The 20,687-nt window shown below is 37.8% G+C and overlaps 1 protein-coding gene across 2 annotated transcripts in view; it reads left to right on the plus strand.

The window, feature by feature from the left end:
• Positions 1-20,687, plus strand: part of ADD3 (adducin 3 (gamma)) — a 161,484-nt gene that overhangs the window by 105,833 nt on the left and 34,964 nt on the right. For both annotated transcript variants that reach the window (XM_006831328.1, XM_006831329.1), the window contains one exon: positions 8,094-8,317. In XM_006831328.1, the coding sequence (XP_006831391.1) occupies positions 8,123-8,317 (195 nt within the window). In that variant the 5' untranslated portion in view covers positions 8,094-8,122. Of the gene's footprint in view, positions 1-8,093; positions 8,318-20,687 lie in introns of those variants that run through there.

The following is a 20,687-nucleotide window of genomic DNA, read 5'->3' on the forward strand; positions in this document are numbered from 1 at the left end:
CCTAGACTGGAGAATTAATCACTCCCTTCCTTGCTACAAAACGTCTACCTTTGCATTTCCAACCTTCATAATCAGTCCTGATAACAATTATTCACTACAGTATCACAAGTGACCCAGCTGTATTTCATTTCATCAGCTCCACCTAGACAGATTGGATAGTACTCACTGGAGGTTCTCTAGTTATTATTTTTTTCATGCTGCTGCCCATTTTTTGTTTTTTTCTCTTTTATTATATTCTGTTTTCACTGTTTGCTTGCTTGTTCTGTTTTGCTTTCCTCTATGTGTTTTTTTCCTCTTGCCCCATATAGCCCAGCCACAACTATACCCTCCGCAGTGCCACCCACTGAACAAGAGCCAATACTAATTCTTCTACCACTTGACACCAGCCTACACCAGCCAAACCAACCATAAACTGAGCTGCACGAATGGCAAACGGAAAACGGTGCACACACTTCCATTCTCTAATCACATGCAGCATGAGACAGTTGGAGAGAGCCTAAGAATACACCAACATACAATCATCAATTAAATACAAATACAGTGACACCACGATGTCTTGAAGACAACAGAAGATTTTAGCTCACACAAAGAAACAAGAGGGTGAATCAAACAAAAAACCAACATGCAGAGTCAGTAAATTGTTTCTGAGGAAGAAAAGATAATAGAATTACCTGAGAAAGAATTCAAAGGAATGATGTTTAGGTACCTTCGACAGAATGACAAATGGAGGAAAACACAGAAAAAAACTTTAGGAAAATACTGCAAGAACAAACAAAATAAATGCAAATTTTGAAATAATACAAAACCTGCAATTAGAAATCCAGAAGATTAATACTCAGACCTCAGAAATGGGCAATCCATTGAAACTGCATAGGATTCAATTTGAACAAACAGAAGCCCGAATTAGTGAGCTTGAAGATAACTCTCTCAATATTAGTAAGCTAGAACAACAATTGGAAAAAAGTAGAAGAAAACCTGAAATTTATGTGAAACACCATGAGGATGGGTGATTGGAATTCCAGAACAGAAAGAGACAATAAAAAGTACGGAGAAAATTGTTGAACAGTTGCTGAAAAAAAACTTCCCTAACATCATGAGAGACAAGAAGATAACATTCAGGAAACTGAATAAACCCCAAATACGATAGGCCCTAAAAGAAAATCACTAAGACATATTATAGTCAAACTTTTCAAAACCAAAGACAAGGAAAAATTCCTAAGAGCAGCTCGGGAAAAATGAAAAGTTTCCTACAAAGGAGAACCAATGAGACCAAGCATGGATTTCCCAGCAGAAACCATGCAGACAAGAAGGTGATGGATGAAATATACAAAACTCTGAAAGAAAAAAAATTGTCAACCAATAATCATATGTCCAGCAAAACTGTTCCTTACATACAACAGCAAAATTAAGACATATACAGATAAATAAAAATTAAAGGAATGTGTAATAACAAGGTCAATTTTACAGAAAAAAAAAAATGCTGAATAGTGTCTTTGTACTGAGAACTTGCAACAGCAGACAACAAACAGATTAACATACATGACACCACCACCCAGAAGTTCTCCAGATATATAAGTATCCAGAGTAAAACAAATCTACAAGACTGTAAATAGGGAACCAGAGCTATCATTGTATGCAGAAGTCAAGTGCAAAGCAAAAAAAGAACTTCCAAATGGCAAGGAAGTCAAATAGACTTTGAGATAAAATGAATTGTTTTAAAGGGGAAAAAGAAATCAGTGAAAAACAGGGTAACCTCAAAGATAGTTAATGCTTTCACATCAAAATTTTTTTAAAAAAAGGGGAAATTTAGAAATATTTAGTTTACATTAAAACAGTAGTAGAAAAAGTGAAAAATCCAACAAACAAAACTAAGCACAGAAATTTATGTGGAACAGAGAAACTATCTATAGCAGAAAAAAATACACAGCAAAATGACAGCAATCAATTCATACCTATCAATAATTAGACTGAATGTAGATTAAATGCACCAGTCAAGAGATAGTAACAGAATGAATACAGACTTTGGTACATACTTAGAGTAGAATGCTGTACAGCACTGAAGAATAATGATGAACCTGAGAAACTCCTTACAACATGGATGAACCTGGAGGACATTATGCTGAGTAAAATTAGTCAATGACAAAAGGATGTATATTTTATGAGACCACTGTTATAAAAAGTTAAGGAAAGGTTATCTTGCTAAAAGAAACATCCTATGATGGTTATTAGGGGTTGGAAAGAAGGGAAAAATTATTTACTGAGGTGAATAATTTTAACTTTGGTGATATTAACTTTGGTGATGGGGAAGACAATATGCAGAGGGAGACTGGCGCAGGCAAGATGAAGGTAGTGGAAGACATGGGGAGGGGAATGCAAGAGTTAAAGTGAGTAGAATAAATCCTGTTAACTGGTGGTACAGGGGGGAAATTGCAGTCACTGTCATGACACAAAGTGTATGTATGATTTGTTGATTGTGGGACTGATGATCTGTTCAGTAAACCTTCACTCAATTCACAATAAATAGTTTAAAAATAAAGCAAGCCTCCCTCCTTGGTGGTAGCAGAATATACCACAGGGATATATTGATTATAACTCCTTCGAAGCCATGGCAATTCTGGTACCTTTTCTCCCTGAGCCCAGGGTAAAGCATTTTGAATACTCAGTGCTACCAAACAACTGAAGCTGGCACTTGAGCTGCCTCTGGATCTGGGTTGTGGTTATGACCATGGGCTTTAGAGTTAAACAAACATAGATTTAAATCCCTTTTCCACCACTTGCTACCTGTTTGACCTGAGACATGTTAACTTCTCAGTGGCTTTATTTCTTCATATGTAAAATGAGGATAGTAACACCTACTTCATAGGATTGAAGAATCAACGAACTAAAGTATCTAAGTTCTTAGGCCAGACCCTAGCACACAGTAAGGAAGGGCTCAGTGACTAGTAGCTATTTTTGAATGCAACAAGTACTTACCACTAGTGTCAGGAACACTTAGTTTTTGTTAGAAAATCTCCGGCAATGATGAATACTAAGCTAAATCAAGTGTTCTTATCTATTTCATTATGGGACAGATCGTAGCGTGCAAGAACTGGAAAAACCTAAAGGGTCTTTGAGACAATTCATTTGTTTTACAGATGGTTGGGGCACCTTTACAGTGTAATTGCCTATACTTCTTTGTATTCCTCAGTAGACTTTGTATGCCTCAGAAAGACATATCTACCTTGTTCGTAGGCATTATTCCCAATATAGAAACTTGACACATAGTAGATACTCACACAGTTGTTGACTGAATGAATGTTCTACACAACTGGTGAAAATGCCAAGACTAGAATCCTGGTCTCTTTATCCCCAGTCCATTACTCTGCACCATATAGCGTTTTGCTTAAAACATTTACATAGAAGGAAAATTTTAAAATATACTTTTCAAGTTTTTAAAAGGACAATGATTTGAAGCATTTATTATCTTATTTTCCCTTTCTCATGTCAGATTCAATAGACTTTACTCATTTTCTGTCAGATTCAGTAGGCTCCAATAGTTTAAAATTCAGGACAGAATTTAGATTAAAAGTCTTAAGATTTTCTAGCTCTGTTTTATATGTGAAATAACCTAAGTATCATTGTAAAGTGGACTAGGAAGCAGACATCGTGGCTTTGAATATTGCCTGTGTCACAAACAGTGTGGTTTTTAGTGGAATGTTTCATCCATGAACCTCCAGTTTAATCCATGAACCTCCAGTATACCAGTCTCTCTCGCATTATGCAATTGCAAAGATAAGATGAAGATGTAAAAGCATGGTATGAAGTATGTAGTGTTTTATATATGCTTGTGTCTGTCTGTCTGTGTGTATGTTGTGTGGGAGAAACATGAGGCTGGATGCTCCTGCAAAGATCTATAGCCTTGGAAACCGTAGGGATCAGTTCTCCTCTGTCCTGTAGGGTCTCTGTGAGCTGGAATTGACTTGATGGCAGTGAGTTTATACTACTATTAAAATGAGTATCTTGATTTCTTATTTAACCTCCACTTTACCTTACTCATCTAAAGATGTATTCATCATCAAGCATTACTTCCAACTTTAACTTTCTACCTACCAGTGTTTCACTTAACAGTTCCTTAAACCAGTGCTAGGACCATGACCTGAACCTACCACCACAGTTTTGTACTTTTTACTGTGTTTTAATAACTTGTAAACATCAGCAAATTTAGTGCAACACAAGCTTATATGTAACTGTTCTCTCTGGTTGATTAAATAGTGCTTTTAGGATTGAGGTCTAGGAATCATCTAATTAAAGATAGCTTTTATGGACTGTCTTCAGAAATATGGCTTAAGAAGTTAGTGGCCTACTGTGTAAAGCTAAAACAATTCATTTCTTTGTTAAATGATGGTCAGATTGTTAATTGAAAGCCCACTTAGTACTTGGTCATTAAAAGTCAGCATGGCATTTACTAAATATACATAAGGTAGTTTTTTTGTTTTCTGTTTTTTTCAAACTAACTCTCTTTGCAATTTCTGTTAGCAATAGACTGTTTTAAGGGGCTCAGGTAGATCTATTATAAAGTTTCGAAGAAAATTAGGTTCCAGAGATTAGTCGGATCTCTAGATATCTGATATGAATAATAATAGTAAGATGATAGATACCATAAGTAGGTATGCCACACTGATAATAGTACAGTAAAACCTGACTTTTGAAGACTGTAAGAAAGTCAGGGTCGTTTCATTAGTAGATGTGGAAAGGAGTGCCCGCAGTTTATGATCAGATATTTACTATTGAGTTAAATGCCTTTTTCTGCCCAGTTTTCTTATTAATGAGTTCAGATGTAGAAGACTAGGTTATATAAAAGATCAGTTTTTATATTCCCTTCTCACTGATCAGTTTCTTTACAGTCATAAAATCCAAATTTCAGAAAAATATGTGTTGTCCTTATGTGCCATTGAGTCAACTCCAACTCATAGTAACCCCTGTATAGGGTTTCCGAGGAGCAGCTGGTAGGTTTGAACTGCCAGCCTTGTGATTAGCAGTCCAGTGCTGAAGTGGTAGTAGTATGATTTTTCAGTTAGTTGATTTTTGTTTTTTTAAACTGCCTGTAGTTCATATGCATTTAGTGTTTCATGTCATTGATTGAGGGCCCCACAGTCTAGCCTCACTTCCCCCACTTCATCCCTATGTTTCCTGTTCCCATTCCTCCCTATCTCCTAACCCGTCTGAAATTTGTCCTTGGGTAAATGCTCTCCTTTTGATCTCAAATTGGAGATTATTCTAAGGTGTGTATATCTCCCTAGTGACATCAAATCATATTTCATGAATTTTTTTTATGTTGTGTACCAAAACAATTTTGGTAACTACAGAATATTGTAAATGAGACTGATGTTCACAAGTAAAATAAAACTGAGTTTTAACATGTTTTGCAGAAATTACTTAATACAGTGACTTCACATTTTTAGAATCCGAATTAACATAAGAATATTTAGTGCATCATACTTAGTTAGTGGTACTATAGAATAAGCTCTGGACTGCTAAGGACAAGGTCAGCAATTCAAACCTATCAGCTGCTTCTTGAAAACTAGTCTGATTCAAAGGTGCTTAACAACAACTTAATTTGCATGAGCTAAATTGGAGTCCTGGTGTGGCACTGTAGGATCTGCTCTGGACTTTTAACCACAAGGTTGGTGGTTCCAATCCACCAGGAGGCCTTGGAAATGCTATGAATCAGACCTGACTTGACAGCACTCAACAGCAACAGCAGTAAGTTGGGTCAAAGCAGTTTTAGAGATGATTCTTACAAAACTATTGAGACAACCACAGACGGTAGCCTCGCTGGTTGGTACTGCGTTTCAAAGATGACACTGATATCTGTGGGCATTTTCAGGGAATCAGGTTGCTAAGGAGAAGGTCACCTTTGCTTATTATTACCTTTTGGATCCTTCTAGATAAATGTTTTGCAAGACTCTGAGGCACTGAAGCATCTGTAGAATTTCAGGTCCACAAAAACTTCCCTTTCACATCTTAGTTTTCTTCTTGTTGTTAAGTGTCATCGACTCGGTTCCAACTCAGCAAGTTTGCAGTTCAAACCGACCAGTGCTTATTCTACAGCGCCACTCTAGGAATCCTTAGTTTTCTACATCAATGTAAAATGAACATTGGGATGTTTTACATTTAACTTTATATTGTTATGAAATTATGGCTTCCCGTCAGACAAATATCAGCCGAAGAAATTAGTGCCATTTTGTCTGAATGGTTTTTCTGCTGCCCAGACATTTATATTGAACAAGTTGTGTCTGAATTGAAGTCACCACCTGTAGAGATTTTGCTTAAGCAAAATCACCTTTGCAGTTTTTTATTTTGTTCCCATTTCTTCTTCCTTGTTGACATCCCTTCCTGCATTTTCTGGACCCAGATCAAAAGAACAACTAGGGGAAGGGATGCACTAAATCAGTGATATTCCTTCTCTTGCTTCAGGCTTTTGCCTTGGTGAATGTGGTGGTTACATGCCATGGAGTCAGTTCCCACTCATAGCAACCCTGTGTAGGTTTCCAAAACTACAAATCCTTAAGGGAGCCGAAAGCATCATCTTTCTCCCACAGAGCATCTGGTGGATTTGAACTGATGAACTTGTGGTTAGCAGCATAACATAAAACACACTACGCTGTTGTTGTTAAGTGCCGTTGAGCCGGTTCTGATTCATAGCAACTCTGTCTAGTGTTTTCAAGGGAACCACGAATCTTGTTCGCAGTCTAGTGCTGATCCTACAGCGCTTAACCAGGAGTCCACTCCCTACACTATTCAGGCTCAATTGACTAAGACTACCTGAAGTGGTGCTGCAGGATAGTACACTGCAGGATAGTACACTGGACCACAAGGTTGGTTTGAACCGCAAGGTCGAGGGCTCATACTCACCTTGGAAACCCCTTACAGGGTCGATATTGAGTTAGAACCCACTTAACTGCATTTAACAACAACAGCAGCTTTTAAATGGACAGTCAGGACATGTGATTACAGTTAATGAAGAAAGGTGATCTCTTCATTCACCTCTGTATTGTTTTATAATGTGAGATTATAACCAGGACAATGCTTACCTAACTGACTTAGGGCCTCAATACAACGAGTTGATCATCTATTTCTATCCAGAATTATAGGTAAACTGAAAATGATGGCCATCAGCACATCTGCCATTGTTAGAGCATTTACCTATATCACCGCAGAAAGCGGGGGCGCGGGGGTGGGAAGCATGCCTTTAATTAGTAGAGCTGTTTACTGTGTGGCCCGTGACAGGTACAGAATATGATAGCATTTAAGAACTTTTCTTGTAATTTGATGTTGTCATGATATCTAGGTACATGATCATGTTATTTTATAGAAATACTGATCAACAGTGATTAGAAATTAAAACTATTGAAAAGTCTTCACTATAGACAGTTTGAGAAGCACTGACTTGACAGCTTCATCGTATAATACATGCCAACATTGTGGATGGGGGAGGAGCTGTTTTATTGTTACTTGGAGTTAGGTGTCATCTGTTAAAGAGAAATAGCCTGGCAACCTTAATAATTTCTATGCTTTCCCGGGGAAGTTGTTGAATCATTTTAAAAATAAAAAGCTGTGTTTCTCTCATGTGTCAGAAATTGTATTCACTGTAGAATATGGTCATGCTCATTACACAGAACCAGTTCAGTTTAGTATACAAGTAGGAGGAGCGGAGAATGGCAAGTGGTAGCACTCACCATTTGTAGGAATTTGCCATCTAGATGTGGCGCCTTATTTTTGGGTGTTATAGTCACTGGTCCCTTTAAAAATGGAATTGGCAGTTGATATTATAATGGAACCGCAAGTTTCATGAGCTCTAAAAATGACAGTTTCCAAGTTAGCATTGTTATGTAAGATATTTTAATAAAATTGTGTGTGTGTGTGTGGTTTTTTGTTTTTTTGGTTATTTTTTAGAAACTGCTTAAGAACATTGCTACTGTTAGTTGGAGGGGGTAAAAAGGAAAGAAAAAAAAAAGACAAAGTTAATTCTGCTTGATGTACATTTGAATTACATTTGAATATAGTAATGAATTTCTCATTAATGCCCTCCTTTTAAATGTTCTTTAATACAGATAACAAAGGGAATTAACAGACCTGAAGTATGAATTCAGATACCAACCAAGGCGTGATAACTACTCCTCCTCCTCCCAGTATGCCTCACAAAGAGAGGTATTTTGACCGCATCAATGAAAATGACCCAGAATACATTAGGGAGAGGAACATGTCTCCTGATCTACGACAAGACTTCAATATGATGGAGCAGAGGAAACGAGTTACTCAGATCCTGCAAAGCCCTGTGAGTTCAAATCATTAGAAGGATGTCATTTTTCTTCTTCTTTGTGAACCGTGCTATAATGAAGTAGGGCATATGTTTAGTAAGCAATCCTCAGGTTAAAGGAGAGGTAGAAGAGGAATGGTCAGTTGCTCCAAGTCTTTCAGAGGAGAAATGGACAACAAATTTATATATCTGATTCGCAAAGCTTTAATAATGAACTAGTATTGTTTAGGGTGGTGTCAGATTTCTTGGTGTACATTTTCTAGGAACAGAAAAAGTCCTACTGAATTCAGGGATAATTTCAATTCAGAATGAAAATTTGTGAAGAAAAGAAAAGCATGGCTAAATTGTAAGGAATCAAGAAATGAGTTAGGCACGTCCCATGCATTTCCTTCTTCCTTATTGTACCTTGACACTCAGAAGTACAGGAAGACTTAAGGTTTTTGAGGAGCTTTGTGATTTGGCAGCCTAGTGTTATAAATATACCAGAGCCTATGTGGCACAAGCAGTTTACAGCTGCCTGCTAACCTAAATGTTAGCAATTCAAACGCACCCAAGGACTTTGTAGAAGAAAAGACCTGACAAACTTTCCATAAAGATTACAGTTAGGAAAACTCTGTGGAACAGTTCTACTCTTTGACACATGGGTTTGTCATGTGTGTGTGGCTGACTCGATGGAAGCTAACATTAGATAAGTGTTATGTACATACATCCACGCAGACACACACATATGCACACATACCAAAGGAGATAAATTAAAAGCAAATTATAAATGTAATAATTCAAGCTGAAATTCTAGCTGTACAGCAATATCCAGATTTTCTGATGATATTAAAATAATGTGTGGCCCTGTGGATTAAAGCACTGGACCAAAAGGTTGGTTTGAACCACAAGGCCAGTGTTCCTTGGAAACCCTATACAGAGTTGGAACTAACTCGATGACACTTAACAACAACAACAACAACAAACCTTTGGTGGAATTGCAAAAGTCACATAGTTAAGTGATGGAAAATGAGAGAAGAAAACAGCTTGATTAAACATGACTGAAAATTATAGCAAGGACCATGAAAACCCATAGCTTTTCCATAGCTGATTGGGATTCTAACAGCAAAATGGTATTGGGTGGGGGCAGGGAAAGGTTGCTAAAGTTGACAAGCCCTGAGACAGATTTGCTATAGATGCTGAATGGATTCTTCATAATATTATGCATAATGAAGATCATGGGTCCCTTAAGGTAGAATCCAGCACATGTATACAGGTTGGGGTTATATTTGTTTTCCACCTTAAATACTAAAATAAGCATCAAGAGATAGAGCTGCCTGAGGTGGCCATGGTAAATCATTTGTGTAAATGCCCTGGTGAATTCAGTCACAGAGGTTGGGTTCAAAGCAGAAGGGAAATTCCACTTTTAGAAATTCTCCCATACCAGTGGCCTAGATGAATGCTTATAAAGGCAATGCACGCTTTGATGCACTTTTTAACGTTTTGTTGTTGTTAAGTGCCATGGAGACGGTTCCAACTCAGAGTGACCTGTATAGGGTTTCCAAGGCTGTAAATCTTTTTGCCAGACCACAGAGCCTCATCTTTCTCCCAAAGATTGCTGCAGCTCAAACCACCAACCTTATGGGTCAGTGCTTATCCTGGAGAGTCACCCAATTTAAAGAAATCATTTTGAAATAGAAAATAGATGAACCAGAGCACTCATGAGGGAGTATATGTGTGTTCAGTGCTTTGCTTTGTGCAAACCTGAGTGTGGTAAATGTTTAAGAATTAACTTACTAATCAAATGGTTATAGTAGCAGATGCTGCAGCAGCATGCCATCCAGTCAGTTCTGACTCATAGCGACCCTGGCTGGGGGTTCCGAGGCTGTACATCTTCACAGGCGCAAAAAGCCTCATCTTTCTCCTGCAGTGCAGTTGCTGGATTTCAACTACTGACCTTGGAATTAGCAACCCAATGTGTGAAAATTAAATGGCAGACTGGTATGAAGTTTGATTCTTTAAGATTGATAAGTACAGAGCTTAGTTTAGGAAATGCTCCCAAAGTGGACTCATTCAACCCTAACTAAAGTTGAAATAACACTAAGTTTCCGTACCACAGTTTTCATTTTATGATTTTCCCATTAGACTAAGGACAGCATAACTGTAAGTAGCTTATTTGTTTTACTCTTATGGAGTTCCGTGTGTAAATTGACATAAAGATAGCAATATTATTTCTGCCTGGTAGAACTTAGACTGTCATTTCCCCATTCACTTAAGCAAGAGTGATTATTTTCTGCCCAATTCTTGGGTAATCTTTTTCCTTGATCTTTGCTAGTGAATTGGAAATCTTGTTTGTGAAACATTTAGTAGAAGTCTATGTCTTAGTTTCTTAGCGTTGCTGTAGCAGTACCACCACAAATGGCTGGCTTTAAAGAACAACTTTTTTTTCTCATAGTTCTAAGAGTTCAAAGTCCAAAACAGGGTCACAGCTGTGTCAGTTTCTCCTGCCGGCCTCTGTTCTAGCTTCTGGGGATTTCTGGCAATCCTTGGCTTTCCTTTGCTGCTCATAAATGCATCTGCCTCTTGTTGTTGCCTGAAATGTCCGTCTGTGTGTTTGTCTCTGTGTCTGTAGTTCTTTTTATAAGAAACCACTCAAAAGGAATTAGCAGGTTTAGTACCCACCCAGCTCCTCTATGGCCTCATTAACATATGTGAAGAAAATCCTTGTTTTTCAGCATAACTTTTGGGGGAACATAGTTCAGTCCATAACAATGCATCAGTTTTGTCTTTCTGTCATATCTTAGGACGCAACCAAACAAACCCGCTGCTGTCAAGTTGAGTCAGACTCACAGTGACCCTCTAGAACAGAGTAGAACTAGGCCAAGAAGCCATGAGGTTTTCAAGGCAGACCGCCTCATCTTTCTCCCATGGATTGAAGATTTCCATAACTACCACTCCTCAAATATGTTTCCTCCCTATCTTTAGACTGTGAAGTAAACAGCACACATGTGGAACACAGATATAGGGTAACTGCTCCAAAGAGTTAACTGACTCAGAAATTCTGAAACTCATCAGGGCAAATGTTTGGGAGTCTTGCTGAGGATTACTGCTTCTTAGGAATGATTCTCTGTAGTTCTTGCTTCTTCCCTCTAGGCTCTTAGTTTCACCCTCTGAATCATCCTTTTCCTTGAGAGTTGTGTTGGCATCTGTGTGTTTGTCTTAGCCTGCATCCTTCTGTGGAGATTCAAAGGCCTCTTTTCCTTTTGTATTGTCTTTGCCCCTTTTAGCCCAAGCTGACAATTTTTCCTGCTAGTATAATTACCTTAAACACTTGGTGGATCTTCTGTGAATATTATTGAGGTTCATTCATTTAGATAAAACACACAGCCAATAAAGATCAGAATCAAAGATATTACTAAGTATATGTTTATAAGTATCAAATTAGAAATTTTTCTGTTTAAAATTCTCAGTTCATTTGAGAAGAAAGGAAATCAGAAGAGGAACTAATAATAAAAAAGCAAATCATAATTCTTCTTTAGTAAGCAGTTATTGTGTGCCAAGGATCTCTAGTGTATATTATGTTATTTAATATAGAAAACACCAATTCAGGGAAGTATTAATACCTATATTTCACAGATGAATAAACAAACTTAAAAAATTAAATAAGTTTTCATCGGTTGTAGAACTAAATGGTGGGATTGCATTGAAAACTGCAAAATCCACACCTTTAACCACTATACTGGTTATTTTATGATTCAATACAGTGAAAAATTCCACCCATGTATTTCTTCTTGTTTCATTCCCCTTCAAATTCTGTTGCTCAGTTTAATTCATCTCTACTCAAGAATTTTCAATCATGAGACATTTTGGCATTTGTAAATTTTGGTGTCAAAAACAGCACCTTATTGCCTTGAGCTAAGAAAGTAAAGGGAGAACGAAGAATTTGTCTCATCTTTACCCCAAGTATTATTTCTTCTTAAAAATTCTACAATCTTCTATCATGTAGTGTCATTTTAAATAACATATTTGTCTTAGAAATCAAGCATCTGTGGGTAAATTGCTTAACTAGATTTTTTATTCATGCAGAAGCAAAAATACGTTCTCTCTGACCAATATCTTCCTCATATACAATGTCTGTGGTTATCCTACATTGTCATTTACCCCTTTGTTTTAGAATGAAGTGTTCAGGAAAACATGTTGGAATTAAGTGATACTTTATCAAAGTTAAAAAATTATGTTGAAAACTAGCAGATAGCACATTATACACAGTGGACTTCTAGTAAATTCTAAACTAATGGACGAATATAGATACATGGATGTCTGGGTGTTCTTTGTTGTTGTTGGTTGCTGTTGAGTCAGCACAACAGAATGAAACACCCGCCTGGTCCTTCGCCGTTCTTGCCATTGCTATTACGTTTGAGCACATTGCTGTTGCCACTGTATCATTCCGTCTCATCTGCTGACCCTCTGCTTTACCATGCATGATGTCCTTTTCCAGCGACAGTAAATCCTAAGTCTGAGAGTCTTAAAGTGTCACCATCCTGGCTTCTAAAGAAGCATTCTGTCTATACATCTTCTAAGACATATTTATTTGTTCTTCTGGCACTCCATGGTACTTTAGCATTCTTCTCTAGCACCGCAACTCTACTCTACTGCATTGATTCCTCTATGGTCTTCCTTATTCGTTGTCCAACTTTCACATGCATATGAGGCTGTCACAAGTACTGTGGCTTAGGTCAGGCACACCCTTGTTCTCAAACTGATATCATTGCTCTTTAACAGTCTTTAGAGGTATTGTGCTGCAGATTTGTCTAATACAGTAAGTCAGTTGATTTCTTGACTGCTGCTTCCATGAGTGTCAATTGTGATTCCCAGCAAAATGAAGTCTAACAATTTCAATCTCTTCTGCATTTATCACGATGTTATTTATTGGTCCAGTTGTGAGGATTTTGTTTTCTTTACATTAAGGTACAATCTATACTGAAAACAGTCCATCAGTATTTTAAGTCCTCTTTGCTTCCTGCAAGTAAATGTTCCTCTGATTCTGATGCCACTTTCTTCTTCATATGACTCACCTTCTTGGATTATTTTCTCTATGTGCATAGAGATTGAGTAAGTATGGTAAAAGGATATAACCCTAGTGCACACCTTTCCTGATTTTAAATCATTCAGTATCCACTTTTTCTGTTTGAATTTCTGCCTCTTGATCTGTGTACAGGTTCTTCATGAGCACAATTAAGTGTAGTGTAATACACATTCTTTGCAATGTTGTCCATAGTTTGTCATGATCTACATAGTTGAAAGCCTTTGCATAGTCAATAAATCACAAGTAAACATCTTTCTGGTATTTTCTCCTTTCAGCCAAGATTCATCTGACGTCAATAATGATTTCCCTAGTTCCACATTCTCTTCTGAATCTGACTTGAATTTCTGGCAGTTCCCTGTTGATGTACTATTACAACTGTTTTTAAATTATGTTTAGCAAAATTTTAATTGCATGTAGTATTCATGATATTGTTAAATGATTTCCACATTCCAATGGATCACCTCTTTTTGGAATGAGCTCTAATATGGATATCTTTCAATCGATTGGCCAGGAAGCTGTCTTCCAAATTTCTTGGCATAGATGAGTGAGCACTTCCAGTGCTGCAACAGTCTGTTGAAAGATTTCCATTTGTATTCCGTCAATTCCTGGAGCCTTGTTTTTAGCCCATCCCTTAAGTGCAGTTTGGACTTCTTCCTTCAGTATCCTCAGTTCTTGATTATATGCTACCTCTTAAAATAGTTGGACATTGACCATTTCTTTTTGACTCTGAATAATCAGTGACTCTGTTAATTCCTTCCATCTTCATTTGATGCTTTCTACCTCACTCTATAGTGCCCATATTGAATCCTTTGTTGTTGCAAATCAAGGCTAGTGTTTTTTCTTCAGTTCTTTCAGCTTGAGAAATGCTGAACTTGTTCTTCCCTTTTGATTTTCTAAATCCAGGTCTTCACCCATTTCATTATAATGCTTGTCTTTATCATCATGAGCTGCCCTTTGAAATTTTCTGTTCATTTCTTTAAATTCCTCATTTATTCCAGTTTGCTTTTGCTTCTGTATGTTCAAGAGCAAATTTCAGAGTCTTTTCTGACATCCGTTTTGGTCTTTTTCCTTCTTTCTTGTCTTTTTAATGACCTGACCTTTGTTTTCCTGTATAATGTTCTTGATGTCATCCCACAGTTCTTCTCTTCTTCTGTCACTTGTATCTAATGATGCATCAAATCTGCTTTGAGATGGTCTTTAAATTCAGGTGGACTATGTTCAAGGTCATATTGGCTTTAATGGACTTATTTTCATTTTCTTCAGCTTCAGCCTGAGCTTGCATATGAACAATTGATGGCATGTTCCACAGTCCTCCCTTGGCCTTGTTTTGGCTGATAGAGAGCTTTTCCACTGTCTCTTTCCACAGATGTAGTCAGTTTGATTTCTGTTATTTCTTCTGGTGAGGTCTATTATATAGACTTTTATGTTATTTTAAAAAGCCATTCTCAATACATAAATCATTGGTCTTGAAAACATACTATCATGTGATCTCCAACATCATTTCTGTCACCAAGACTATATTTCCTGTGATCCTTCCTCTTTGCTATATTCAGACACCAGTAATTATCAATGCATCTTGATTGAATGTTTGATCAACTTCAGATTTTAAAAAGTTGGTAGAAATCTTCAATTTCATGATCACTAGTTTTAGTAGTTGGTTTATAAATTTGAATAATAGTATTAGCTGGTCTTTTTTCAGGCATATGGATATCATTATGGATGTTATTGTTGTTGTTGTTGTTAGGTGCCATTGAGTTGGTACTGACTCATAGCGACCCCATGCACAGCAGAATGAAACACTGCCCGATCCTGGGCCAACCTCACTACTGTTGGCACACTTGAGTCCATCAGTGCTGCCACTTGGCCAGTCCATCTCGTTGGGTATCTTCCTCTTTTTCTCTGACCCTCCACCTTACTAAATACGATATCCTTCTCCAGCGACTGGTCCCTCCTGACAATATGTCCAAAGTATGGGAGACGAAATTTGACCATCTTGGCCTCCAAGGAGCATTCTGGCTGCACTTCTTCCAAAACGGATCTATTGGTTCTTTTGGCAGCCCATAGCACTTTCAATATTCTCCTCCAACACCATAACTCAAAAGCATCAATTCTTCTATGGTCTTCCTTATTTACCATCCAGCTTTCACATGCATGTGAGGTTATGGAAAATACCATGGCTTGGGTCAGGCGCACCTTAGTCCTCAAGCTGACATTTCTGCTTTTCAACACTTTCAAAAGGTCTTGTGCAGCAGATTTGCCTAATGCAATACGTCGTTTGATTTCTTGACTGCTGCTTCCGTGAGTGTTGATAGTTGATCCAAGAAGAATGAAGTCCTTGACAACGTCAATCTTTTTTCCATTGATAAGAATGTTGTTTATTTGTCCAGTGGTGAGGATTTTTGTTTTCTTTACACTGAGATGTAATCCATACGTAAGGCTGTGCTCTTTGCTCTTCATCAGTAAATGTTTTAAGTCCTTTTCACTTTCAGCAAGCAAGGTTGTATCATCTGCATATTATCCTTGAAATGATCTTTTTGATGATGAACGTGATGTCATTCTTCAATTTGTCCCTCCCAGCATAGTAAATCATATAATTGTCAGATTGAAAATGGCCAATACCAGTCAATTTCAGCTCATTAATACCTAGGATTTCAATCTTTATACATTTCATTTCATTTTGGACAACTTCCAATTTTTCTAGACTCATGCTTCAGACATTCCATAGTCTAATTATTAATTGGTGTTTGCAGCTGTTTCTTCTCACTTATAGTTTTGCTCCACCAGAAAATGAAGGTTCCAAAAGCTGTACTTCATTCACATCATTGTGGTTAACTCTATTTTGAGAAGGCAGCTCTTTCCCAGTTGCATTTTGAATGCCTTCCAACCTGAGGAGCACATCTTCTGGCACTGTATCTGACAATGTTCCACTGCTATTGACAAAGTCTTTAGTGGCAAACATTTGGAAGTAGTTTACCATCCCTTCTACCTAATCTGTCTTAGCCTCTTAGCTTGGAAGTTCTGCTGAAACCTCTTTGAGTCATTAAAAATGTAAAAATTGTCCATCAAGTTCTTACTGAATTGGTCTACTATGGAAAACAATTAGTGGACTTCAGAAAAATGACGTTTTGAAGCTTTACCACCATAGCTAATAGTTAGGTGCCATCTAGTTGGTACCGACTCATAGTAACCTTATGTACAACAGAACGAAACACTGTCCAGTCCTGGGCCAACCTACAATTGTTGCCACACTTGAGCCCATCACTTATGCCACTCTGCCCATCCATCTCATTAGGGGTCTTCCTCTTTTTTTTTCTGACCCTCCACCTCACCAAACATGATATCCTTCTCCAGTGACTGGTCCCTCCTGATAATAATGTCTGAAGTATGAGAGACAATTTGGCCATCCTAGCTTCCAAGGAGCACTCTGGCTGTACTTCCTCCAACACAGATCTGTTTGTTATTTTGACAGTCCCAGACACTTTTAATATTCTCTTCCAACGCCGTAACTCATATGTGTTCCCTTTGAGTTTCAGTCTTGGAGGGGGGTTTGTCCTGAAGGGAGTTAATTCCATGTAATTGAGACCTAAAATAATAATAACAAGGTGACTTAGTTATAAAGTTGCTCAAATTCACCGTGATCTATATAGTCACTTTAGGAGCTAAGATACATATTTTTATTAACCCTCTCTGAGAAAAGATATTATTTTAATCTTTATGTTTGTGTTAATTAAGACAAATAGAGGAGAATGACCATCAAGAATAAATTTGTTTGTTTTTTTCTCCTTTCAACAGAACCAATGATAATCTATTTCTAAATTAATATGTTTCTCAGTGGAGAAATTAATTTTAATTAAATTTGTTTTTCTCCTAACTCTGCTTTAGGAGAGATCTAATAACCATAATATCTGGGTGCCTTGGGAGCAACCAGTCTGTAATTTTTTTTGTTTTTCCTCTTCAGTAATTGTTATGAGAACATCCAGATGTAGGTATTTTAAATCCCTCTCTGATAACCTCGGATACTTTCACTGTACTGTTAACCTGCTTTCATAAGTTGAACAGTACTGATCAATTAGCCTATGTTATTTTTTTGTTGTTGCTGTGTGCTGTTAAGTCAGTACTGACTCACGGTGACCCTATATAGGGTATAAAATATTTTAATCAAATTGGGCCTCTTTTCTGAGATTTTAGATACCTTTCATTGGTATCTTGGATGTAAAATCCTTTAAGATCTGATATTTCAGGTTCTCTCTACTTTTGGTTTATAAACCAAAACACCATACCCACTACGTTCAGGTCAATTTTTACTCATAGCAACCTGATAGGACAGAGTAGAACTGTTCCAGAGACTGTAACTAGTTACAGAAGCAGACTGCCTCATCTTTCTCCCAAGGAACTGTTGATGGATTTGAACTGCCACCTTTTCAGTTAGCAACGCAGCCACTAGAGTTCCTCTTTGGTTTATGCTGTTGTCAGGGTTGTCGAGTTGGTTCTGACTCATAGCGACCCTGTGTACAACAGAACAAAACTCTACCCGGACCTGCTCCTTCCTCATTATTATTGTCATGTTTGAACCCATTGTTTTCATAATATTCAGGAATATGTATGCACTCAAAGTATTCCTTTAGTGTATATGAGTCTGAACTATCTGAGTGTTTCAAGTTTGTGACAGTTTATTTTTATCTATACCTTATGAAATCAAAACTTTCACAGTCACTCCTTTAAGACTGATAGAGTATATATAAAGTCACAGGCTTGTGAGAATCTTGTAGTGCTTTTAAGCTATCTCTTCTCTAACACAAAAGTCCCTGCATTGGTCCCTAAGATTAGTACTGTTTTTAGTTGCCATCTGATTGATTTTGATTCATAACAACCCCATGTGCACACAGTAGAATTGCTCCATAGGGTTTTCAAGGCTATAACCTTTAGGAGTCCTGGCTATAACCGTATAGAGTCCTGGCACTATAGGATAAGCACTGGACTGGTAACCACAAGGTCAGTGGTTCAAATCCACCAGCTGCTTCTCAGAAACCTTATACAGGGTTGTCACTATGAGTCAGAACCGACTCAGCAGCACTTAACAACAACACCGTGTAGGAAGCTGATCACCAAGTCTGCCTTCCAAGGCCCCTCTGGTTGTTTCAAGCTGCCAACTTTTCAGTTATTAGTCAAATGCTTACTGTTTGTGCTACTCAAGGACTTCTTTCGTAAGATCACAGCCATTGATAACCCAACCCCACAGAGTGCAGTTCTACTATGAAACATGTGGGGGTCGTTGTGAGTCAGGAGTGACTCAGTGACAGTGGGCTTTATCTTAATGATTTTATTTTTCATCTGGTAATTTTTTTAGCATAATTTTTGGAGATATGTTTGAGAGAGCTCTCCAAACTATAATGCTATGGTGACTAAGTTTTCAGGTAGGATTTTAAGTGTTGTTTGTTTATTTTAATTCTCCCAATAGATGATGGACATGCATAATTTACACAGGAGAAATTGTCAGTAAAGTGATATAGTGATAAAATCTAGATCTTTCTATTCCAGTGCTACCCATCTATGAACTGTATCTTTACTGCCATTGAGTCAAGCAAGATTGAGATCAAATCCTTCACAACACATCCTTATAGGAGGAAAATTTAAATAAAAAATAGAAACTCAAACTAACTTACTTTCCTCAGGAGGAATCTAGAAATATGAAATACATAACCCAGCAATCAGATACTGTGGTGTAGTACTAGAAAAAATAGATCACCAATCACAATCATACGGAAGTATTCTAAGTGTGGTGGTGGTGGTTATGTGCCGTGGAGTTGGTTCCAACTCATAGTGACCCTCTACAGGGGTTCCGAGGCTGTAAATCTTTATAGGAGCAGAAAGCCTCATCTTTCTCCCACAGAGCAGCTGGTAGTTTCAAATTGCCGACCTTGAGGTTAGCAGCCCAACTCGTAACCACAATGCTACCAGAGGGCAGGCACTATTATTAAGCCTTCAGAGTAGGGTGGAACAAGAAGAGATGTGGACATCACTCCTAACAGATGATTAGGAGGGACTTCAAGCAAAGGCTGGCATTTATGGTGGGTGTTGAAGGAAGGGTAAGAATTGAAGCGGTAGGAGAATAATGGGAGCTGCACTTACTGAAGGTGTTCTAAAGCTGAGAGAAAAGTGAAAGTTGTGTTCAAAGCATGCTGATGAAATTGTGTAGGCTAGGCCAGTAATTAAGGCAGTCATGGCAGAGAAAGACCAAAAACGATAGAACAGCAGATTGTTGGAAGAGATCCTGAAATACTCGGCTGTTTTAAATTAGAGTTAGGGGGCCAGCCTGGCTTCTCATGATTTCCAGTTTTAATCTGTTTATATTTTTATATGTTGTTGTTAAGTGCCATCAAGTCAGTTCTGACTCTTAACAACACTGTAGGGTTTCCAAGGAGCAGCTGGTGGGCTTCAACTGCCAACCTTGTGGTTTGAAGTCCAGTGCTGATCCTACAGCGCCACACCAGAAGTCCTAAGGTTTCTTAGGAGCAGCTGGTGGGTTTGAACTGCCGTTCTTGTGGTTAGCAGTCCAGTGCTTACCTTACAGCATTACACCATGACTCCAGAGTGTCATGGAGTCGGTGTTGACTCATAATGACCCTGTATAAAGTTTCTGAGGAGCAGCTGGTGAGTTTGAAGTGATGTCTTATCCTATGGCGCCCACATCAGGACATATTTTATACAATGCTAGTTTGGGATCTGGATTCACGTTTTTGCTTTACCCACCATTAAATAGCTATGTAACATTAGGAAACTCACTTAAGCTAAGCTTCAGTTTCGCAAATATGGGAAAATGCCTCATATAGTTACTATGGCAAATAAACGAAGCCATGTGAAAGCAGTTTATTCACGAAGCCATGTGAAAGCAGTTTATTCAGTACAGACCTAGCATAGAGTAGGGAATTTTTTTGTGAAAATTTATTGTTACGCTTTATTTAAAATTCCTTAGACTGTATTTTGGTTTTGAAGACCCTAAATAACCTGATGTCACTCTACTTTATTCTTGTGCTTCACAAGGTGTTTAACCCTATCACCTCTTTTTCTATGCTCTTCTACTCCTCAGAATGCATGTGGTGTTTAATCTTTTAACCTGACCCATGTCTGGTAGAAACCACAGGTACAGGGAACTATTGACTATTTTGACTTCAGAAGGCTTGGCTGTCATGTAAATTTCCATTCATAGCAGCCTTGAAGAACAGAGTACAACTACCCACTAGGATTTCTAACTCTAGAAATCTTTATAGAAACTGACTGCCACATCTTTCTCCCATGAAGCGGCTGTTGGGTTTGAAACACCAA

Source organism: Chrysochloris asiatica, unplaced genomic scaffold (genome assembly GCF_000296735.1).
Source record: "Chrysochloris asiatica unplaced genomic scaffold, ChrAsi1.0 scaffold00003, whole genome shotgun sequence".
NCBI classification, from domain to species: domain Eukaryota; kingdom Metazoa; phylum Chordata; class Mammalia; order Afrosoricida; family Chrysochloridae; genus Chrysochloris; species Chrysochloris asiatica.